General features: G+C 33.0%; 2 protein-coding genes across 5 annotated transcripts in view; one reads left to right on the top strand and one right to left on the bottom strand.

The window, feature by feature from the left end:
- Window positions 1-26,266, top strand: part of lilli (AF4/FMR2 family member lilliputian) — a 203,415-nt gene that overhangs the window by 140,563 nt on the left and 36,586 nt on the right. For all 4 annotated transcript variants that reach the window (XM_089711138.1, XM_089711136.1, XM_089711135.1 and 1 more), the window contains exons 5-9: window positions 8,874-8,965; window positions 10,852-10,929; window positions 14,732-14,776; window positions 15,316-15,411; window positions 15,670-15,727. In XM_089711138.1, coding sequence (XP_089567264.1) covers window positions 8,874-8,965; window positions 10,852-10,929; window positions 14,732-14,776; window positions 15,316-15,411; window positions 15,670-15,727 — 369 coding nt within the window. The remainder of the gene's footprint in view (window positions 1-8,873; window positions 8,966-10,851; window positions 10,930-14,731; window positions 14,777-15,315; window positions 15,412-15,669; window positions 15,728-26,266) is intronic.
- On the bottom strand, window positions 22,755-25,079 carry LOC149476857 (uncharacterized). The gene is made up of 4 exons (XM_089711100.1): window positions 24,541-25,079; window positions 24,180-24,437; window positions 23,663-24,068; window positions 22,755-23,050 (listed from the first exon to the last, which is right to left on the bottom strand). The coding sequence occupies exons 1-4, from the start codon at window positions 24,553-24,555 to the stop codon at window positions 22,884-22,886; spliced, it is 846 nt and encodes a 281-aa protein (XP_089567226.1). The 5' UTR covers window positions 24,556-25,079; the 3' UTR covers window positions 22,755-22,883.

Here is a 26,266-nt window from a genome sequence, read left to right as displayed (position 1 = left end):
ATGCAAAAAGCTATCATAATATAAATTAAACCCAGGTACGCGCGGCTTGTGTTAAATAACTACAAGTACTGTCTAGTCGAGTCATAAACTCAAGAGCTTTTTATTCATGTAAACTTTTACAAGTGCTTATGAATAATCAATTTCGTATTACCTTCTATCGAAGTATTGCTTTTACGTATAACAATCGGCAAGGATTAGCAATTTAATGAAGAATATCGTTTTAATGCTCCGATCTTTGTGTAATACAAAAAACATATTAAACAAAAAGCATATAAAGAATTTTGTTATTCCTGATTATTTTTAAATATCATTATATGAAGAAAACATTTTTGCATCGAAAAAACATTAAATTAAACGAACAAAAGTATTTAAATAATTGTATGTAATGAATGTTACCCTCCGTTATATTTCCCAAAGCAGATAGATAGACCTTTAATTATTCCGTTCAAAACCAACTGTTCGGTTAATTAAGACGCGAATTTCTCGCTTATAATAATTTACATTTTGCGATCATTACGGCTAAGCTATTTACGGCAAATATTCATGATACAAGGGGTTATTCCCAATAAGGTTTAGATACATCTGTAGGTTACGCAAAAAGCTATTTTAATAGCGTGTAATGATGCCATTTAACTTTCAATTGTCTAGACAGCTAGACGATTTATTATAGAGGTTATGTTTGTTTGAATTATTAAATATGCATGGTTGGTTGGTTATCATGATTTAATTTTAATAAAGATTTCATTTGGTGTAAGATTATAATATGACTTTGAAAGATATGTGTTGCAGTTGCTTGTTTAAGATCGTTGTTCTTATATTTAGGACCAATTTTAAAATAATTCTCTATATCTCTTATATTTGGAACAATCAGCTACTGAACGTATTAGGAAACATTTTGTTTATGTCTCGAAAACAAACCTTTAATAGTCGGAAATACGGCATGGAAGACATACAAGGAATGACTGAGGCAAAGCATACAACTATTCAAAACATTGCATCAGCCAATTTCAGATAAATAAACAAAGATACACTTACAGATGGTTTCGATGTTAATTATTGCGTACAGATCGGCGTCAATTATATTGTGTGGCTAAGATATGTCCAGTGAGTGGCAATAGCATACGTCGTTGGTGGCTCTAGAAGCAGGTTGGTCGACATGGCCTATAGGAGAAGCTTAATTGGCTCCACTAACCTTTTTGTTCACAGAGTTTATTCGTAATCGTGTAATTAATCGATATTTCAAATGACGTGTAATATACTTTTAAATATGTGTAGGTAATTTGTGTTGTTATCAGTGGAAGTGCATGTTAATTGGTATTGGTAATTAAAATGCTTTATAAATTCCGATATGTTTTAAATAGTGTTAAAACGTTGGTCCTAATATAAAATGTGTAAAGTGCTCTTTTACAATTTTCGGACAGAAAATGGAATACTTATTTTACTTAATTTTTATGACATCGAAATTTTATTTATCCGAGTTACGAGACAAATGTAGAATTCAATAAGACAGCTCAACATTTCAATATATCAAATGCGTCCACTGTGGCCGTTTCGCCAATCGAAATTGGCGCAAAAACATATGTGCAAACGTTGCGCGCGCGCACGTGTCAACGGCCGGCGATCAGCGCGTGTCATTGGCCAGCGGTTACCATTGTTTTATACCCCCCCCCCCTCTTGAGCCGCTACACCTCCCTCCACCCCCTCGCGCGTGGTTTTTATGTACCAATTTCGAATTACAGAAACATCGAGCCACATTCGTAATACCTAATTGTATGCAATTAAACATGCTCATTGTGATTAGCGACGCGAAAGGATAATTACTAATTACGTATTTTGTTAAAGAGCTCCGATATGTTTGAATTATGCAGCTCGTTTGGTGCGTTTTAATGTCGATTTATAGTCGTGTATTTTTAAATATATTTATGTGCTTTGTTTTTGTCTGTTCTCAAAGTAATGAAAGAATGAATTAATAGTCGTTAGCGTAATACATAGAGGAGCGAAAATATTTACGATGTTTATAGATTCATGATGTAAAGTAGTTGACTAATAAAATAAAGTAACGTTTAACCTTCAATTTTTATGTACACATAGAGCCAGTCAAAATAACTTGTAGCTAAATGCAGTTCCATCCGTAACGTTACAAAGTAGAAATGATATGACACAGGTATAAATGAAAACGGAAAGTTCCTTTATTAGGCTGATAGTAAAATCCACTTGAATCATAAAACGCTCAAGTGACCCCAACAGGAGGCTAAAGGCTCGTGCACAGACAATACAAGATTATATAGTTATTATAGTTGGTGTATGTGAAATGAAAAGAAAATCGCGTATTGTTGGCGGGAGGCAATCGCGTAAGTGCCTCCACCTGGCTTGCGATGTTCAGGCATTCCTACAGTTTATATGCTTTTTAGGATTCCGTATCCAATGATTGAAAAACGGGACCCTATTACTTGACTTCACTGTTTGTCTGTCTATCAAGTTAGATAGTTGTATAGGTATGATAGTTAGATAGTTGTTATTTTCAAAGAATATGTGTTTCTATTGCCTCTATAACAACAAATAATGAAACATTGAGGTTAAGCAACGGTTAACACGATCAAATACTGACAAATTTTTTTGTAGTTGCTTTTTTAAGGTTCTTCGTACAGAACCCTTAGTGTAGCGACTCCATTTCGCACTTGGCCGCTCTTTAAACGGCTCAAATACGTTTGAACGTGTCGTTAAACCTTCGCCCTTGGCGCACGCTTGTCGCTCGATCGCGGAGGTTGTTTCCGCAATTGTTTACGTGTATTTTTGTATTTTTAACTCTTTAACTCGTTTCATTGGCTTTCTTGTTTGTTATTGAATGGAGAGTGTTTGTTCCGGGGTTAATGAATTGGCGGTGGTTTTAAGGTGTCCGTCTTGAGATTTATCCGATTACTCGTTTTGGCTTTTAATTATATTTTATTGATGTTGTAAAGACCTAAAGATGTTTGTTTTTGCGCTTTATTTGACAACGAATGACGAATATGATAAAAATATTACATTTTACATTAATAATAATTTGTAGTAATAAAATTTAATAGCTTTGCTTGTTGTGCGATACATATATAAATAAAGACAATGACATGCCATAAAATTTACAGCTATAAAAAAGGTATAGCAGGACAACTAATAGTCAATAATATTTCAGGATTTTCATTTTTCATCCATCAAAACATAATGGCTGGCGTCCACTAGGCGGATCGGGCCGGGCCGCATCGCAACGCAAAAATACGCCGGCCTATGTTTTGTATGAAACATCGTCCATTAGCGACGGATCGGGCCGGGGCGGGCCGCAACGCATTGGCGGATATCGCTTCGCAGGCGGATTTCTGCCGGCGCGGCGGTGCGCTGCGGCCCAGCCCGCCCCGACCCGTCTAGTGGACGCAGGCAGGCGGATGTGAGCGGCGAGCGTCTGTTAGATAAAATCCGCCTAGGCGATCCGCCGCGCCCCGTACAGTTGGACGCAGGAGCAAACAGCGCGTCCATTAGAGACGGCCCGTTGCGATGCGGCCCGGCCCGATCCGCCTGTAATGGACGCCTAGCATAACAGTAATCGCCGCAATACTCGAGAGCGTACTTGTTATTGTAGACTAATTTAAAAATAATCAAAAGGCCACTATCTTGACAAAAACCAATTACCAGAAATCGGGACTTAATTAAAATCAAACTAATGCTTGAGGGGATCGCGCAAAAAGTATAAAAATAGTCACAAAGAGATTGGGGTTTCGAGTGTGCAGCTAGGAACTGATTTTTAACAGTAAACAGATTAAGGTGGGTAGGAACTTTGATAATGTAGTTCCTAGACGGTAATGCAGCATGACATGCGTCACGTGGTGTCATGCATGCATGATTGTTCAATTTATTGTTTAAAAGAATGTCATGTAAAGTACGTGCTGGTAGCTGATTGATCTTTTTTCTATCCTGCATGACATGCAGCATGATCGTTCAGATCGGTGGCTGTCATGCAAAGCTTAGTGTTTCATATACTAACACTTAGGGTGCTTTTTTTCACCAGAGATGTGCGACGATGCGTAGCGAGGGATGTGTTTGTAAAGAACCAATAGTATCTCCTCAAACGCTAATGGAGCGATATGATTGGTTCTTTACAAACTAATGCCTCGCTACACATTTTCACATATCTCTGGTGGAAAGGACCCTTATGATGCAAATCAAGATGTGAATTTCGAAATGATTTGATGTCTTTGTCACTCATGCAGCATGATAAGTCACGTAAGCATGTCATTCCTACATTAATGTATATAGGGACTACTTTATAAACAGAAAGTTTTTGGCCGCCGCCGTTGGCCGTATCTCGATAATAAAATAACGAGCTTCATTCACAATGATCGGCGTGTAATTAAATCGTGAATTGAGCACTTGATAAAGGACATAATTGAGTTTTAAAAGTTTTATTAATTCCGGGTTTCCATTTGAATTTTTTTTATTTAGTAAAGATATTTGCGACTATATAACGTGATGTACCTTATTATGTTATTATGTACTTAATTCATTTAGTGAATACGATTCATTTTATATTTCTATGCGAACTTTTAATAATTATCGATTACAGTTTACACGATTAAGATAGGCTAGGTAATAAGTTACGTAATTGACCTTTAGGGATAGCTTTTACTTCATTACTGTGTGAATGTGGTAACAACAAAATAAACGAACCAATAAAACGTATTGATGGCGTGCGATCGCATGTGATGATAACGCGTTAGTGGTAAGGACGCGGTGTGTGGGTGAGAGTGTTGGAATAGATAATTATTTATTAATAAATGAATTACAGTTTAATATAAATATGGATAACTTGTTTTGGGATAAATTGAGCATATAGATTATTTTAAAAAGGGTTTAAGAAGTAAGTTCATACATACAGTCCTCGAGCGCTTTACAATAACAGAATGAGTGTCTTGATTGATGATTAACTTTTTAAATTATATAAATTAGAATTAAAAACATAACAGAATGTAGCGTATCTCGCATAGCGTAGTATTTTGTACGATTATTAAAATAAGTACCTACCTACAATAATAAATAAATAAATAAAAGATGTACTTCGGGATATTTTCGTTAGTTTTGTGAATGAATGTATGTAATAACTAATTGGTATTTTTGTTTGTCAATATTATATCGAATCTGTGTTTTCTGTGTCGACGGCGCTGGCGTGCGGTAAATCTCTAAAGAGATTATGTTTGTGCCAGTTTAATTTAATTTATAATGAATTGTATTATTGTAGTAAATATAAATAAATAAAATAAATAATTACATGTTCGTGATAGAGCTCAGCTTTTAAAAGTCATAGAATAGTTTTCGGTTAAAACTGCCAATTTTAACGTAGACTAACCAACAACTGGAGATATATGACGTAGAAAGCTACACGTGCAAACACAAGCGCTTCCTATATCCCTCTCAGAGACCAACAGAACGGAAGTTGCGGCCCGAGAGAATAAACTAGTATGTGCATTTAACAATACCTTCAACATTATTGAATCCAACTAGAAGTTTTAATTGATAGTTGGAGGATTTGATACGTACAACTAATTTATCAATTCACTAATTTTCCACCAGCGATTTCGCGAGTGTTATCGAAGGAAATGACCATGCGACTAAGATGTTTCTATTTGGTAAAAATAAGCCTATGTTACTCTCTAGCTTCCTAACTATCTTTAGCTACAAACTTTTGTCAAAAAAGGCTCTATTGCGACGTAAAAGAAAGACAAATAAATATACTTTAGCATTAATAATTTTAATATGGACTAAAGGTTTATTTTGAAGGTTTTTTAAAGCAATTAACAAATGAAAAGTGATGGTCGTGCAACGAGTAACCCGATATAACGTGGGAGCATAAAGTTGATTATCCAAGTAAAAGTTAAAGTTTTATATGACGCAGTTTTATCTGTTCGCGGGAACGTCCGCTGACTGTCTGATGGTTTTATGGGAAGCGTGTTTTATGTTTTGATAAGGCGTTGTTTACACGTTTGGATATAGTGGGAACGTTTTCGTTGGAGTATGTTTTATTGAGTCTATTAATTGGCTACTAGCTGTATTGTGACTTTGTTCGTGTGTGCGAAGGTTTATACAAATTTAATTGTTCGCAATAAATTATAGCTTATATGATAACAAAAAAGTTTCATTCAAAATCCGTCCGTTTTGCGTGAAACCCAGACATCACTATAGAAGTGTCTATAGTCACGTACTAAAATACATAATCGTAATTTCTTTAAAAATATAATTGGTGCTCTGGCTACATACAACGATTTATTTGAATAGAACGTTTATGCTGGAATCTAGTTGTAAACGAGAACACATAATAATATGTAAACGCTGAATTATTTATGAAATACAAATACGTAACATTTTATTTCTTAATCAATATTTAGTTATTGATCTAACAAATAGTATTATTATGTTAAAACCACAGATACAAGTTTCTGTCCTACAACAGCTACGGCGTTAAAATGCGAATGCATTTAACATAAAACTTATATTGAATGATCAACTTCAACAAGCTTAATAAGAATTCGAATATAAAAGTTATTCGAGCCACAATTTATATCTATAAAGTGATACTCGTGAACCTCCCACCACGGTGGCGGGGGGGGTCACCACCCCCAACCCCGTGGTATTATCGTAAAGAATACACGTGATCAGTTTCAATTGACGCGGCGTTTGTCTTATGGAACGGTTGATAACGAGCTTTTTTGCCACCAAATTGTAAAATTGGTCGATGTTCGGGTTAAGAACGGATTTTTAATATGGCTGTATTTGAATTATCTGGAATATTCGTGTAAATAAGTATTTCAATCGTGAATAAATCTCATAACTAGTTTTGCAACTCTGTTTTCAAGTACATATTCTAAATACCTTCATATGTAACTGTGAATGCTAACATAGTAGTAGACTTCAAAAATGTTAACTAAAACTCAAAAATAACACGACTCGACAAAAAAATTTTCGTTCTTTGTCCTAAAGTTTATACTATTATTTTCCAGTTAGTTATGCACAAAAACGAAAAGAAAATACCTTTTTTCGGTGTAAAGTTTGCTTTTGTGATAGTTATAATAATAATACTAATTTTTCAATTTTTTCATAAATTTTAATCGATTTTAATATTTTTAAAAAGACCGCGCGGTGAGAGTGGGATATTAACGTTTACACTGTGCCGCTAGATGGCACCCGAGTGGTAAACAACCATCAGGTATTATTTACAAGCCCAGAATAACTTAAAATGTCGTCACGAAAGTGCAAATACGATGCTGATGCATTTTGTTTTATATGTGGTCAATTTATTAAAGTTCGAGACGTGAAATATGAACTAAAGACATCTCACGTTCTCTGTGAAGCCTATGAAGCATATTTTGACTGTCCTGTACGGAATCAAGATAAGCCATGGGCTCCACATGTTGCTTGTAGATATTGTAAAAGGTGTTTGGAAGGTAAGGCAAATTCCAATTACAAATTTTAAGGCCATGGGCTGCAGGATGTCATTAAAAGTACATATGCTGCATGCTCATTTGGATAAATTTAAAAACAATATGGGAGCCTATTCCGAAGAGCAAGGAGTACGTTTCCATCAGGACATCATGAATTTTGAACAACGCTATCAAGGCCAATACAATGAAAACATGATGGGCGACTATATTTGGGGTTTATTGAGAGAAAGTAGCTATGAACATAAAAGAAAAAGTAAAAGTGTGCACTTTTAAGTTATTTTCCACTTTTCTGTAAGCTAATTTGATAGTAAAACTTAATAAAAATAATAAACATTTTTATTTCAATAGTTTTATTTTCAATCAAAAATTAAAATCCGAGATTTTTAAAAATTTCCTTCAATCAGTCTTCTAAGCACAAAAGCAAAGTTTTTCATGCCATATATTTTTTTTCCGTCTAATTACGACCTAAACTACGAAATTTAATGCTTTGCAATCAAAGTCAAATTTCATGGTGACCCGTTGTAATCAAACAATTTTTTTTTATTTTCATTACAATTTACCAAATCGCCTGTATGATATTTTTTCAAGCATTAAAAAAAATGAAATCAGACGGGTGAAATAACAAACAGTGCAACTGTAAAATGCTGGCCCGATTCCACGTGATTTTTTACTCATCTCACGGTACACAAAATAACGCGATTAAAAACTCGAACCGACATAATCTGTGCGAAATTAAATCGAAAACTGGTGGTTATATAATAACTAGCTTTCCGCACGCGGCTTCGCCCGCGTTCTCAAAGAATAACCCGCATAGTTCCATCCGCATAGGGCATTATAAATACCCTCTATATGTGTGCTAAATTTCATTGTAATCGGTTCAGTAGTATTTGCGTGAAAGAGTAACAAATATACATACACATACATCCATCTTCACAAACTATTGCATTTATAATATTAGTAGGATAGGATATAATTCCCTCTGAAATAGAATACTCTATGAGTTTTTGATGGGCAATTTGAAAGTGTAATTTTATGTGATAGAGCGACTGGTAATTAATGTATCTGCAGTTAACAAATTGCGAATGTGTTTATGTGAAATGGTATTGGCAATGTATTTTTAGATTGACTTGATTGAGGAAAATTTCGTTTCCAATTTCTTGCTGCCATTGCTTAATATTTTGATCGAATGATGTTGATAATTTATGTGGGAATTCAGTTATTTTATTTTGGCAATCAATGCGATAGTATTGAATGATATTTCTGTAAATGTTGAATTATAAAGGGAAAATATGAATGCGAGTTATGACTGTAAATAATATAGGATTTTAGAATTAGGACTAATTATTTGTTTCATGTCTAGAGAATTTACTTTTTCTCATGATAATAATATAGAAATTTCTGTTGTTACAGGTCACCCTTCGAGGCGGGAAAGCGAGTTCAAGAAGCCTGCGCACGCGCCGCAAAATGGTCGGATACATCATCGACCGTACCCTTACAACAAGGTAATTAATAATTATTTAGACAGTGTGTAATTACTACCCTACATTATTTCTAAGCACAAAATAGTAACTTTCTTGTATAAATAGATTGTCTTAATCTAAATATATTTATCGCCAGCTCTCTGATTCCTCGAATCTTGTTTAGAAGGTCTTCACGCAAATTGAAAGAATTATCCTGATTCTAAAAATATAAAAATAATCTGTTTAATAATGGAAAAATGTAATGTTTCCTTTGTATAAGTTATCTATTACAAAAGATCATAAATTTCGATTAATTCACGTGAACATTAGCTATTTGGTTAATGTTAATTAAAATTTCATTTGAATTTCACTCGTATGTCTTTTCTTGGGCATTGAAAGTCTTGAAAAAATAGCATCACGAAAATGTTTCTTAACGACTTATCTTTTGTATGAGATTGAAAAGACCCTGCGTATGCTAAAACAGAATATGTGTGGCTAATTTTACTTGGGCTTAGAAATGTAAGGGGTGTTTTAATTGCACAGAACACCTACAGAGGTAAGATTAATTGGATGTTATAAAATATTTATTTCTATCACGCTTTTATTAGCTTCTCTTGTATGTTTGTTACTTTGTATGTAATCGACTCCTTTAGACCCACTGAAACGGACAGATTAAATTCTAAATGTGTACTCTTATCAAGGATCGGTAACAATACAATAATTAATTAATTACATGAGTGTATCTTATTAAAGCGTGTTCTTATTAACTGAATTCATTATCACGTAGGCTCTCAATTCATAACGATATAATGATAAGTAGGTAGGTGCTCGATCGTTTCATTAAGCAAGCCAATTAATAATTAAGTAAACCACAAGTACTTGAAGCAACAAAGTTAGTTCGCCGTGCTTATAATTCCCTAGTTAAGCGCTTATTTGGCGCATCCTAAGAAGCACTTTTTATTATATAGAAATCGGCGAAGCGCATAAATCCAGTCGAGGAAACTTTGTAGGGAAGTATAGTTGGGGACTGATGTTATTAGCTTCGCGTTGTTTGAACTTGTGTACTCTGTGGACTTATTTATGGCGACTTGGAAATATGACATTTACAGTATAGGGTTGGTTGGTTTGCGAGTTTATTAGGTTAATAGTTCGATTTAGTGGAGATTTTTAATACATTTTAATATGACAATATATTATAATGTAATTGTAGAGAAGTATTAATTATTAATTGAGAAATCAAAATGATTAGTTTATAATATGCAGTACAATAAACGAATTGCACGCCTCATAAGCGAAGCGTTGAGGTGGGTACTACTGTCACTTCGCGCAAAACATCTGATTTTTCAAACTTAAAATGTCTTTATGTATCATACATTGCACTTGTAAGATAATACATACACACACATATTAAGAAAAAACACTATTTTTAACGTTCATGATATTTTTGATGTCATTTTTGTTATTTAAACTAGTTAAAAAACAGTTTAAAAAAGTTCTGTCTTGGACGTCCGTGTGTCTGTACTCTGTATGTGCGGATCCTTTTTCTTGTTAACACGATAGCGACCGAAATACTTTACTAATCGAGTCTTTTTTTTTCTCTTACGCTTGAGTATGCTCAGGAATAGAACCCTTTCATTTTTCAGGGTGTGATTCGATGTGGTTTAATTGTTATTAAATAAACAAAAATAATAATTAATAAATATTTATTAAAAAAAATTATGAGGCGTGCACTTTTGGATTTTCCAAATTATTTATGATATTCGAAGTACAGTTGCGTATAGGCAAACAATTTGGTGATAATGTTTAACAGCTATTTATTGAAAATTTACAGCTATTAATTAATTATATTACATTTCTTATTAAAGGGCCCTTATATACCGTAATATATTTACGGTATATAAGGTATATAATATAATGTGTTGTTGCAGAGCGAAGGTCCCAACTCGACGGGGCCGACGGCGCACAGACCACCGCCTCTACGGATACCAAACGGTTTTCCAGCACAGGTCTGTTTTTATTTAAATTAAATACGTATTTTATAAGTGTAATACATTTTCACATAATGATGTAGGAAAGAAACTCATTCGAAACTGTCTAACCATAAATTTTGTTAATGAAATAAACGCAAATCCATATGTTTTTGCTAAATTGAACCTATTATAATTAGAGTGTATTTAATATAATGCTTCTAATTAAAGTCCTTCATAATATTCTGTTTTCGATTATAAATAAAATAATAATATAGAACGTCCCTAAATATGTTTAATATTAATCACAGTTTGGCAGAAAAAAATCTATCAATTGTATAATACATATTATATTTACCAAAAATGTTATCTTATTACTCCCACAAGCCTCTTTGATTTCTCGGAAAAGATTAGTTGACCAGTTGTCAGGCTAATAAATTATCAAAATAAAAGGTTGACTTTCTTCATATTTTGCCAAAATAATATTTCTATTTCAAATAATTATTTGGTTCATACCTATTGGTTAAAATAAGATGCAAGATTTATGAAATATAATCATGAAAACATATTGTATTTCATTATCTATTTTTATAATAAAACAATTAAAAAGTCGATGCCTTTAAAATACAAACCTTCCCCAATCTGAATAGAATATCTCAGAAAGTGGGTCGAAATAACAAGTTGTTCGAAGAATAATATACAATGTACGGTATATAGTATTTTTATATGAGTAAATTGAAAGGCTGGGATTATAAACTAGATGTTGGCACGATGCCTTTGCCGATATACTTAGTTATCGGTTAAAGTTCTAGCTTTTCATGGGAAAACCATGTGCGTAATGGAAACATATAGAGCTGTTAATACCTAATATGGTATTCAAATTTGCACATACATGGTGTACAAGTATTTAAGATTCGATTATATATATTTTCATATTAAAGTATAAGAGTTATGTTTATGTATTATATGTTTCATTAGATGTACATTTATTAACGTTGATTACCACAGAAACTTAATTTACGTCATAATCTTAATATATATAAATCTCGTGTCACAATGTTTGTCCTCAATGGACTCATAAACCACTTAACCGATTATAATAAAATTCGCACACCATGTGCAGTTCGATCCAACTTGAGAGATAGGATAGTTTAAACATGTAGGTACCACGGGCGAAGCCGGGGCGGACCGCTAGTATTATAAATGATTTAATTGTAATTTAACATCTTTTATGCTATTTTACTTCCACGACTGTAAATGGTTTCAAGTCGGAAGTTTTCGTGTTTTTATATTAATAAGTAATAACATTACTTCCCATAAATGTCATCAGCCCTTATAATTAATAATTTAAAATTTAAAATAGCAGAGAGAATAGCGAGATCGAAAGTATTAAAAATGCTCTATAATATTAATTTACTTCCTTTTCGTATATAATTTCCTGTTTTATTTGTGCTTAAGAATCGATCATAATTATCCCAAATATTAATACAGTACTATCATTCCCGAAGTTTGCTTGGTAAAGATAGCTAAGAAGCGATATTAATATCTTTATATTTTGCACTAGCTGTGCCACGCGGTTTTACCCGCATTGCTCCGCTCCTGTTGGTCTTAGCTTATTATATATATATATGAAGCCTTATAGCCTTCCTCGATAAATGAGCTATCTAACACCCAAATATTTTTTTTAAATCGGACCAGTAGTCCCTGAGCTGAGCGCGTTCAAACAAACAAACAAACTCTTCAGCTTTATAATATTAAAATAAATATAGTAAAGATAAGTTATTATGGTATTTACCCTTTTATTTTTATTGTTAAATAAACCTGATTAAACCGATTTAAAATCAATGAAAGTTTAAACTTGTTCTACCTATAACTACCGTATAATAATAGTAGTGGCCAGAGACACATAAATCAATCAAGAAATATCTTCAATGCCAAGCGAACACCTTCTAGAAACACGTGTTTCTTTTCAATACAACTTATAAGGATACATAGATAGTTCCTACAGGGATAGGTCACCTTTCAATTCAATTTAGTTTTTGCTATAACATTTAGCTTGAAATATAAAACAAATTGAGATATGTGGATAGAGATATCTCAGAAATTACTGGTCCGATTTGAATAATTCTTTGTTAAATGGCCCATTTATCGAGGAATGCTATATGCTATATATCATCACGCTAAGACTAATAGGAGCAGAGCAATGCGGGTGAAACCGCAGGGCGCAGCTAGTACATATTATTATGTAATATAATAGTTGCTAAGTTCGACTTAGATTAAAATATAAAGATAATAATTCCGATAATCTATTTTAGAAACGTTATTATTAAGTTGTTTTAAACTTCCTAACTAACTTGAACTTTGATAATGAACCTAAGGAACAATAGTGTATAAGTGAATTGTATTGATATAATTATATTATGATTTATAATGTGAAATATCAAAGGTTACTCATATCTATACTAATCTATACTAATATTATAAAGCTGAAGAGTTTGTTTGTTTGTTTGAACGCGTTAATCTCGGGAACTACTGGTCCGATTTGAAAAATTCTTTCGGTGTTAGATAGCTCATTTATCGAGGAAGGCTATAGGCTATATACCATCACGCTACGACCAACAGGAGAGGAGCCACGGGGTGAAACCGCGCGGAGCGGCTAGTTGGTATATAAAGTGTACCTACCTTGGAAACAATTGTTGTCATATGTACTTTGATGATGTCACGAGTTTAAATGGACGTAGGACGGACATTCTGAGAACCGTTCACGTTTGAGGAAGGAAGGAAAATGAATGTTTTCGCAATTTTTCCACTTTGAGAAAATTTGCGCAACGAGTTATGCTTATGGTGCTAATAATATGATTTGAAAGAATAAATCTACCTACACTGTAACTGTGATATTTAATATCAGTCTACAGTTTTTGCTCCAAGCCATAACGTAAATAAATGATGGAATATTTATTTAAGAACTCATTCCAAAAACAACATTACCTAGACAAACGACTTGTGTCCTAAATAAGATAAGACGATTATCCGAAGAAAAATTAAGCTTAGATTTCAAACGTGAAAAGGAAAATTTAATAAGGCCTAAAAATCAAAAGTCGCTAGTTTAAAAGCCATTCACAAGTAACCTATTCGGAACGTAATGAATAATTTGAGACCAAAGTTGTTGGGAAAATTAGGAGTATCGTAAAGTTGCGAGTTTCGGAAGGCCCAAGATGTCGCCCACGCGTAGTTATTTCTCAAATAATCTCAAATAATAATATTGGGCTGGGGCGACGAAACACAATATCCTTGCGATGTGTACGGGAAAGGTCTCGGATGATAGATTTCATTCAGATACAGCGATCCTTGAGTGATTGAGCCACGCTATTATTGACTTGAAAGGATTGTAGTTTTAAATAAGATTCGGGACTATTTTTGTATGATGAATATTAGCGAATTATTGGCTATTGAGTTGTGTAAATAGATTTCTTGCGGAGTAAGATCATCATTAAGCTGCTTTTTTGTATGGTTGCTTGAAAAAAAATATGAAAGTAACTTTTCAATAAGTTAAACATTTAAGAGTAATATGGAAATAACTAAATGTAGCTTCCATAATGAATAAAATAATAAAGTAAAAATGATTTATATCATTGGAAAATGATCTATCGTATTTTATTTCATATTTTTGTATACTGCAGTTGCATATACAGCACTTGTAATTGACCGAAAATAAATTAAGAGTCTCACTTAAAGGTGCGATTAAAAATCCATTAAGCTTATTAACATTTAACACCTGTTGTAAAAAGTTAATTGTTCGTATGTATGCAAATAAATTATTAATTGTGTATGTATTTTTCAGAATGCCATCGACAGTAGTCAACCGCCTATAGAAAGTATTTTAAAGGTAAGATAATAAATAAATTATTACTTTAAAATTTTCTACTCAAAAAACTATAAAAAAATATTTCGAATTGCAACAACAGAATATGGTGAAATAATTAAAATGTTATGTATGTTTCCTTTCCTTATAATAAATTTTCTTAAATTTACCTTAATATTAATTGAAAACAGAGATTAATTAGTCACAAGACAAAAACTCGTAAAATATTCGTTAAATAATTTTATACTCCGTGAATAAATGAAAAATAGAAACTTAAATAATAATTTTTACAATCAAAATAAATGAAGACAATTTTTAAATTACGCTGTCCGTATGTCTTCTGAGTCCGATTTTAATGTTGAAGTTCCTCAGAAAATGTTCGTTTGCTATTTATTATACATACTTTAATTTATAAGACACATATTGTAGCACATTGTAATTAGTAAAGCTTTCAAACAAATGTTTAAAATATACGGCCAATTAAATTTTAAACCAAGGTTTTAATAAACTTAGTTTTCAACTTGTAATTATTTATTTATTTGTAACAATACGTCGTGTTTTAGGAGATGAAGTCATTGCCCACTCCGCTGTCTGTGATCGCCGCGACACCAAGGAAGGAGGCTGAGAACAAATTCATATTTAACCCCTATACGAATAAGGTTAGTTTTTGCTTGTGTCTACTGCTTGTATATTAGTTGTGTGTCAGGACAGTTTTGTTTATTAAAGCTCTAGAAGTGAGAGTTACGACGAATAGTAGCTATCGTTTGTAAGAATTGTATGATTGCTTAAGTTTGATTGCTATCTACTGATTTGATTGATCAATAATAGCATAGTTTCTTAATATTGTTAACCATTAAGGCGATTTAAATATAGAATTAAATTAATCATATTGATGTTAATAATAATGTTATTTATAGGTGCAAGAGAACCCTCAGTTAACAAACAACGATCTCAAAACTCCTGTCGCGAAACCCGGTAAGTTTATTTTTTTGTAATTCGCATAAAAATAAAATATGTTTAAGTTTTCGTTGCGTAAAATAATTCTGTGTAAATTAAATAATTTTAAGTTATTTATATTATGTAATCTCTGATGTAATCGACAACGATTGTCATGTTTTTTGTAAGGTTAGTTTAATATATGTATATCTCATTTAAATGTACAACATCGTTTTAAAAAATATCGTTATCATTACTTTAACAGAAGCCACTTCAACATGGCGACTATAAATAATATCTAGCAATTAAATAATATTTATCTAAACGGGCTAAAAGTCAAAGCACTTTAGCTGGGTTTTCTATCGAGGAAGCGACCTGCATTAAACCAGTCTATGCAGGAGCCGCGGAGGTCTATAAGTTGGCTTTGACGATTTGTGTTTGTGGCTATTTTATTTTATTTCACTAAAATAATAGATTAAACGTTATTTTAAGTAATTAGAAATATGATTTGGGATGTAGAGATTGCTTGGATAAGTATAGATTGTGATGATAGCATCTGTAATGTACAACGTGTATCATGTCATAAGAAGAATAAAGAGGAAATTAAAAGAAATTAATACTATTGGTATAGGTCATAGTCACTACTTGAAAGTATTTATAAAAAACCAAAAAATGAGGATTACGTTTGTTTATTATAAAAACTTTGTCTATAGTAAAACATCTGAATTAATAGAGTTAAAATAAATAATCGTGTAGGTACTCTAGCAGCAGCTAATTAAAAAACCAATTATACGCTAAAATCAAGCAAAACACTAATCAACAATCATGTAGTCAGCACTGAAGGCATGGAGTGCTATTGCATAATAAAAATAGATCGGAACGATAAGGCGTTGTGTACATTAAAGTACGTTTATATTCATTATTATTCAGTTAGTACCGGAATATTTCAGCCGGCTATATGTTTTATGGGTCTAATGCACGTTCACGTGTTCACTCTTTTTGTTATTATTTTTTAAATTTATATCTCCGCTGGCGACAGGTGGTGTCGCCGATCCGAGCGAGCGATACGATATGTTTTTTAAACTCTTTTTTAACTTTATTTGAGCGCAGTTAAAGTGAAACCGATGTTTTTGTTTAGATTTTTGTTAAATTGCATTTGCACCGCGCTTGTTTTGAATGCGGCAGCGCAATGTTGAATGTAGGTAAGCGTTATGTTAATTGTTTTGTGTTTTCCTATTTCCGTTTTGTTGTTTTAGTAAGGCGAACATATTTGAGGGTTATTATTGGATTCTAAAATAATTTGTTTAATCGGATAGAAATGGATTCCTGATTGACTTGAAGACACAATTCTTGTCATGCAGAATGTATTTATTTAGATTTTCAAGTTTTATTTTACACTTTTCCCACTATTTTATCAAAAAACACTGATCGCTTGCAAATTTGATAACGAATAGTACTAGATACAGTTGCGAAACGTTTGAAAAAACCTTTTTTTCGCGTCAAAGCGGTTACTCGATCGAAAAGTCGAGATGAAAGGTCTGCGATATTACAGTTTTATATAGCAATTTGTTGTTCCCGGTTCGCATTGTTTTCTCGGTCACGATTGATAGGATCCCCATCTAGCTATATGTTTGACACCAGAGGTCGTTATTCGACCCTTAGATGTAGAGTACTAGCTAGATGTGACCTATAATTTATGAAGTAAATCGATTTACGGATGTGAGATATGAAAGAGATTAGAAAAATTCTATTAAATCTATAAAACATTGACTAAATCTATTTAAATTTTAATAAAATCCATCCGCCCTTTACGAGAAAGTAACCTATTTATATGTATCTACTATAAAAGATAAACGCGATGTTATTATGCTATGTTATTAATTGTTGTATTTATTACATGTCTGTTTAAGTGTCATGTCTAGTGTTTTAAAGCTATTACGCAATGTGTGTGTCTTTTAATAATCGTGTTTTAAGCTTGATGGTGGTCAGTATAGAAGAACTAATTATTGTTATTTATATGAAAAAATGTTCTTGTTGCGTGTCGTTTATTACTCGGTATAGGCAGATGTTCTTCATCATCTGTCTAAGTAAACGATGTTTATTTAGCCCCTTGATTATACACTTTTTAATCAATGTAGTATAAACTAATAGATAATTTATCTATGCTACATGACTTCAAGCGGAAGATATTATTTATAACATTAATCCATGTTATGTTTAGTGATAATTTCCTTACTGTAGGGTTTAATTATAGAGTTATGAGAATAATTACTCTATAAAATTGAAGACTTTAGTGAACAATAGAGTCATTATACTATTATAAGACTAATGACTCTATTACTCTATCTTCGTTATTGTAATTAGTTCATGAAATGTAGGAAGTCGCATAAAGTTTAGTTTATATAAGTAGCAGACATTCCAGCACTTTATACATCCACGTGCGCGCACGAATCCTTTGGCCGCTGAAAACTCGCCATTGTTTTATACTTTTTCCCCATTTAGCTCGTCGAAAATGTTTGAATAGATCGTCAATCTGGCCTTTTGTTCATTAAACGTCGAACTCGATGTGTTAACGAGAACAATCCAGAATAAATTTCGACTCCGTTTTTATTTTAATCGTCACGAATTCCTCGCCGCCTCTTTTGCGAATAGCGAGTATTTGCGAAAGGATCAACCAATTTTATTAGTCGCTTCAACTATGAAATTATACGAGTTGACGATTAAATTGTTTTTCCCTTTTGTGGTACCGGGAATTTGCGACGGATTTTTCTATGTAATTTTAATTTATTCCTAGCTCGATGGAATTATTTTGTGCGACTTCCCGCTACGATTTCGTCGAATGAGATTTAAAACGAATTTGACGTGATGATAGGATTTTGTTGAAACAAATTGGAATTATTTTGTTTAGTATTTGCGAGGTTTTGTGCTATAACGTAGAAGGTAGGTGGTAAATAAACAATACGTTGGCATATATCGTTGGCAGTTAAAACGGTGCGTGTTGAGCATGCGAGTGGCGCACATTAGAAAATACAGAACCAGTCGTGAAAGCGGCAGATATTGTGCGAAAATATATCAACTTAATTAATATGGTCGTTTGCCGCCGACTCGACAGCCGCTACGGGCTTACTCAATTTAACTTCTATTAAAAGTCGCTTATTACTAGCTATATACTTAGCGGGTACATAATGTTGTCGGTTCAAAATTACCAGCGCTTTGTTTTATAGTGTGTTTAGTGGTTCATATGACAACATTCTGTTGTCAAGATTACTTTGAGACAAGATTTTGGTCTTTTAGAATAGCGTAATTAAAGCCTTTTGATGAGCGTGAGTTTGTTTCTTATTTAGGTAGGAATTTCTTACTTAAAATTTAAATATATATATATCTTAAGTCTCTTTTTCATGAAAACTTCGGTATATATTAAGCACACGTGTTTTCTGAAACTACCTTACAGTTCTTAGACATAATATATTATCGTATTATGTGATATAGATTATAATGTAATGTATGTGTACCTTAAAAAGCTATTTACCCACATAAAACCTTATGAAATTCGGTATCGCCAATATGAAAGCTCGCACAATGGATGCGGACAGAGCAACAAGGGTCACTGTAACGCTACTGTACGAGCACATAATGAATAAACCAATCACGATGATTGATTTACGAGTATCGGCGAACGGTGTGTCAAGGTTGGGAATTATAAGTGGGAATGTTAGGTGGTCGGGTTTGTGTGTGGATGTGTAAGGAATGTGGTGATGGTAGTGGTAGGGAACTGGGAACATGTGAAGTTATAGGTGCATACTTTCATGGTGAATCTTTATACAAAATTATTATATGGCATAGTAAGGACTTATCGTGTTTTAGTAGTATCAACTTGAACTTTAGCGTTGGAGCCCAAATATTCTAATTCGTACCCGATGAAAATTTACTTATATGTAACTAGCGGTCCGCCCCGGCTTCGCCCGTGGTACCTACATGTTTAAACTATCCTATCTCTCAAGTTGGATCGAACTGCACATGTGCGAATTTTATTATAATCGGTTAAGTGGTTTAGGAGTCCATTGAGGACGAACATTGTGACACGAGATTTATATATATTAAGAAGATATAAAAACAACTGTCTGTAAGACAGAGAAGGAAACAATGCATATAACAAAAATCAGTCAATACCACATGCAAAATACATCCCTTACTCTACGAAACATTATAAATATGAAATGAAAAACAAAAGGCTACATATTGAATAACTGTACAAATATGTAAGTATTTACGAAAGCTATTCGCTAAATACATAAATTAAAATATGTATAAATGCAAACAAAGTACGATATCACTGATTGGAAAACATACAACCAATACATTTAAATGTTTCCACGAACGAAAAGATAACTTATCAATATTATGCGTTTACTATAAACACAAGTCGCGAGATAATAAGGTCGGTACATTAATTGTTTAGATCTGGCAAAAAGTTTCGCCGCTAAGAGGCATTATATCATTTATTTTATCCAATACCGCCGGTTGAGGTATCGCTCCGTGGATATTAATCCGCCGGTAGCTTTACAACTTGCTTGCCTCGTTAGTAGGGCTGTCACAAATTAGGAATAATATATATTTTTTTTATATTTGAGAAAAAATTGATCATATTTAGAATACAGTGAAATAGGTAGAAAATCTTAAATCCAAAGAATATAATTAACCTGATGCTGTGTTAACTGCCTTAAATACTAGGAACAGTAACACATTTAACTATGTGCCTATGTATACTTTTACAATCAATTTAACAAACTAGGTAATCAAAATTCAATAGCAGTTGCATATCGATTACTTCCAAGGAGTTCCTTGCAATCACAATGATTAGGTGCGGTTATCCCGTCTTACGGCCGAAATTAATATTCAATCCAATCTAATATCTACAGATTTTCGATCGAAAATGTGATCCGGATTTTAAGTTAAGTGTGCCAATAAACAATCCGTGGATCGAAATTGCAATCTCAAAAACCAATCTATCTGTGGGAGGACGGATCACAGATTACAGATAGACCTCTGTTCGAAAATGGCAGTTTGAGCGTGTCAATAACATATCTCTCGCGTTTGACGTTTCGATCGATCGGTGTAAACAATCTTTAATCTTGATCTTAGACTTTCCTCAGATTCTAGGGTTGAATCTGTAGATTTTATTCGTAAAACGTAATGGATTTGGCAATATTCTCGAGTTCTAGTGATAGTGACAGTGATATGGAAGTCCTAGCTCAATTATCAGACTGGGATACAGATACCGACAATGATGCTGGTGAACAGTCACGTCGTGCTTCTGTGCGAAGAATGAAAAGGGTGAACTACATGCAGAGTCTGGATGATGCAGAGTTTACCTTTAGGTTTAGGTTATCGAAATCAGCAGTAAACTCTCTGTTGACAGAAATTATGCCTGCTGTGCGTGTAAAATCTGACCTTAAGGCTGACCTTAAGGCTGACCTTAAGGTTTTATGCATTAGGCACAATGCTGATTTCTGTGTCTGACTTTGTGGGAGTATCAAAGTCAACAGCAGGCAGAATAGTCCGGGATATTTCATATGCAATAGCCCACTTATATGATAAATACATTTTTGTGCACCAAAGAAGTGCAGAAAAATTTTATGATATTGCAGAGTTTCCCAGAGTTCTTGGAGCTATTGATTGCACTCACATACGTATACAGTCACCATGTATGTAATTATAATTTTACTGCATTTTGTTTAATCATTGCTTGTAAATTTCTTGTCTACTAATATAAAAATTTTCAGGTTTATTAATAGGTGAGGAATTTAGAAATCGGAAAGGTTACTTTTCATTAAACATTCAAGGAGTCTGTGATGCAGATTTGAGACTGATGAATGTGGTTGCTCGCTGGCCGGGTTCCACCCATGATGCAACAATTTTCAATAATTCCATTCTCAGAGGTTGTGTATTATGGTTTACTAGAAATTTTGTTAATGATTAATGAATAATTTAAATTTAATTCAACATTCTTACAGCTCAGTGTGATGCAGGGCAGTATGATGGCCGCTGGTTACTTGGAGATAGTGCCTATCCAAATCGAAGTTATCTACTCACACCACTGTTGAACCCTAGTTCTGAAGCTGAACACAGGTACAACGAAGCACACATTAGGACCAGAAATACAATTGAAAGGTAATATTCCATGTAATTCTAACCCCCTTATTCATAAACATTCAATATCAGTGAAATAGTTATATTCTGTTTTGTCTTTGTTTATCAACAGTTATTTGATAGTTGAAGGAAAGAGACAAAACAGTTAATCGCTATTCCGGCACTTTTGAACATTTATGAATAAGGTGGTAAATATATTATTTAAATTTATTCATATTATGTTGTTTTTTGCCTGACTGAGCAATTCCAAGGAGTGTTTGTGTTTATCTGTTTGTTACACACTTTCAACCTTAATAATAATTAGTATTATTTGGTTTAAACCAAAACATTCTAGGACGTTCGGAGTGTGGAAAAGAAGATTTCCTGTTGTGGCTCTCACACTGCGGGTTTCATTGCCCGTTGCCCAGTCAATAGTTATTGCCACTGCAGTGCTTCATAATATTTGTAGAAGTAACAGTATTGAAGAAGTTCCTCCTGAGGTTGACTTGGACATTCCTACAAATAGTACCAATGAAGAAAATAATACAAATATGGAAGCCCAAGATGTACAAACAAGAGCAGATCTTATAAATAATTATTTTGTGTTAGGATAAGTTTAGTTAGGATAAAGGCATTATTTTGTGATTGTTATTTATTGTCCATTGTTTGTAATAATTATTATGTAGTAGATACACAAGTTATATTCAGTTCCAATTATTGATTACTTTGATTACTGTGTATAGTAGTTAATAATTGCAAAGTATATTTAAGTTAATCTTAACATGTCTGTGTTATTTTAAATTTTTATTTCCTTTTTTATGAGGTATGTATGTGCCTATACATACCTATTGATCTTTCAAAAAGTGTAGTTACAGAACCTACTTCAAAATAAATATAAAATGTAGTATTTTTAATTTTGAAATAAAAGAATAGACTATAGTATTGAAATATTTTATTTTTTATTCACATAGAAACAAAAATGAATTCATACACCATCTGTATGCTACCAAAAAACTATGATTAGATGCTATCATAATAATATTATTACAGAATTCATTGATGGTTTTCATTGACCACCTCTAAGTTTTTCAATTTCTAATTTTAATTTTTCATTCTGTAATAAAATAAATTCTTTCTTAGCATCTAAGCATTGTTTTTTGGCAGTATAATATTCTGCTATTGCTAAATTTCGAGCAGAACTACTGCCATCCGTACTTTTGAGTTTCTTCTTACCTGCAAACCAAATTAATTTTTTTACTACACAAGATATTATAATACTTTTCATCTTAAGCCTAGGATTAAGGTTCTTTCAAAAGAGAAAGGATGCTCCCCAATACATTTTTGTAAAACCATCACCTGTCAAATGTGATTAGTTCAGAGAATTAATCTGTTTTCTATCAATGCACAGCTCAAACCACTGGACAGGATGGATTACGCTAATATTTGACCTACTATTACCTAGAATAAATGAATATATTAGGACATTACACACATTGCAATCGAGCCCCAAAGTAAGTGATAGCTTGTGATATGGGTACTAGAAAACTGATAAATATAATATATAACATATTTAAATATTTATAATACTATCTATAACTACAAGAATTATTTAAACATATTCATCAAGAAAACATGTCTGAAAATTCTATTCTTCAGGGAGTAAAATGGGGGGAAATGATTGAAGCAGCAAGTGTCAGCTGGTTTTTGATATAAATACCAGCCAGAAGGCATGAATCTACTGATTCTATACTCAAAGATAGTAACCACTAGACTAATATTAGGCTATTATAGTAATTATAGGATACAATGATCATAATTATTATTAATGAATGGTAATATATTTACCTATTTTAGGCGAACTCAATGTAAGCCTCTTGGGTGTGTGTAGTTTACTAGCTTCATGGTTAGTGGCATTATCTATAGGTTTTTCTGATATAAGAGTACCATTAACTATAGATAATGGAAATGAAGTACTATTTGTATCATATACGGTTACTGGCATGGTAGTACCAATACCCGTGTCTACCAACACTGGTATTGATTCTACCGGCAGCACCCTAGCCTGCCCAGCCCCATCACCACCACTACCACCATCACCACCACCACCACCATCACCAGTACAAACAAAAACTCCTTCCTCTTTGTCACCACCAAATGGCACAACAAAGCCGCTTGCAGTACTCCCCAGTAAATCGGCCACTCTGTCCAGAATGTCATCCGGGGGAATGTACTCTGGAATGCCACCGCCAGTCTGTGAAAATAATAAACTGATGTACTTACTATGTACTAAATTACTTAACATTATACGTAATAAGTACCTATAATTTCAAACAAAGATGAAAAATTTTTCTATAACACTTACTTGGATGCGATTCATCCTAATTTTTGTGCTGCGTTTACGAGCAAGTTTCTTTAAATTTTCCCACTTTAAACGCAGCTGCTGGGGTGATCGACGACAAAAAGAGGCAGTGGCATTAAATTTGTGTGTCAGGCTGACCCACTCCTCATTTTTCATCTTGTTGCTGGCGGCGTTTGTTGTTTTAGACAAAATTATTGGGCTGCTCTCAATTAAGCCCAGCAATAATTTTGTCTCATCCTTCGTCAGAGGTTTGCCTCGAACCTAAAATAAACAGATATTCTTACAAAAAATGCGTTCGAACATATTTGGCGTCACTACCAAGAAACAAAATTATTAATGGTACGGATGCGTAAAAGTCACTTACCACTTCAGAGTCCATTGCTATTTAACAAAATCTATGTAAATCAATGAATATAATTTAACAAAATGATCAGAAAGTTTATACTATAAAAGTTATGAACAGATATCGTCGGAACCAATACAACGAAAAAAGAGCGTCCTGCGTCAGTAGAAGGCGTTTTGGCGGGCATGTCATCTGTCAAAAACAGGCAGGCGTGACGTTCCGTTTTATACAGATCTTTTAGGATTTATCACATTTCAAATTGGTAATAATATAACCTGTATAAAACTCCAAGAGCCCAATAAATACATCAAAAGTAAAAAGTAGGTACCAAATAATTATTATAGATACGTGTAATACTTATTTTTGAAATTTAAGTTAGAAATAAACGATGCATCCAAGTATTGGTTTTGCATAAAACGGAATGGTCAAAGAGGGAAAAGATATCTACGGATATCTTGATATCTCCGGATATCATAACGATGGTTTGTCACTTTTCGTTATTGGGACGCGGATAGGAGATCGATCCATAGATATGCAAATATCTGCGATCGAATTAAATCTTGGATTACGGATATATTATTAATTTCGGCCGTTAAAGGGAACTCTGGATTCATACAATATCGCCGGGTCAATATGCTTCAACTGAACGTCGATCCGTAGTGAGGGTGTAATAACTTGCCCGGTGAGAGCTTAACCTAATTTCAGACGAAACTTGAAGCATTGCTGGACTGTGGATACTGTCTGTATCAATATCGATAGGTAATTTTATTATTAAATTGTAAGTTAGTTATCTTGAGTTTGAAGTTTGAAGTTAAGTCTGTTTTTTTTTAGTTAATATCTTTAGTGTCTTCATGGTTCCCGTAAGGAAAATATTTTCAGCTCATTAATATTATTTATCAATGCTTATTCAAAAACATACGCTGATACAAATTATAAAAAATGTGTTAAAAAATTAGTAGCAGCCCTGATCGTTAGCGGTTCTGTGGTGTTCAATATTATTACATTTATAAAGTGAGAGATGTGTAATATTGATAAATTAATGGCTACACCAGCAAGATTGAACGGTAATTTAAAAATTGTTTGTACTTTCTTTCGCTGATTTCATCGTAGTATTTCAATTGTATGTTACAAATTTTAAGTAGGTATCTTATTAGTTTTGTCACATTATATTTTACGAAACATTATGTATTAAATAATCATAAACCTGTTTTTAAGTTTATTTATATAGTAGTAACAATAATTTGTTTGGAGGCAGACTTGTGAAAATGTGACACCGAATATTACTTAAAACTACAGCGACAAAGTATCCGAAAATGTATACTTTACGGTAATTAAAAATACTCGTGTGTAAAATATAACAAAGTAAGTTTATTACTTTAATTTTGCTTTCAGCTGATGTCGGACTCGTGAAGAAATATTTTCTGTTAGCTTTTAATTAAATTAAATGCACTTGGGACTGATTGTAGATAAGATAAAGTTATTTATTGATGCGATGCTTTATGCGGAAATGTGTGATGTTATAAGTGTTAAAAGATCATGGTTCTGTCGATTTATTATATTGATATGCGATAGAAAATGGAGATGAGATAGAAACAATATGAAAACTGAAGTAAAAAATAATTTAGAATCACATATCATAATCGTTTAGCTAACCTAAATAGATACAGATAATATTTTATTAAAAGAGAATTATTTTTATTTTCTTACTTTTTGCAAGCGTGGAAAATAGTCTAACACCCACCAGATT

Source organism: Colias philodice, chromosome 26, assembly GCF_061535455.1.
Source record: "Colias philodice isolate Cphi_HAF_F1 chromosome 26, ilColPhil1 Martin Lab GWU primary, whole genome shotgun sequence".
NCBI lineage: Eukaryota > Metazoa > Arthropoda > Insecta > Lepidoptera > Pieridae > Colias > Colias philodice.
Note: the sequence above shows the minus strand (reverse complement) of the source record. Positions and strands in the feature narration are given on the sequence as shown.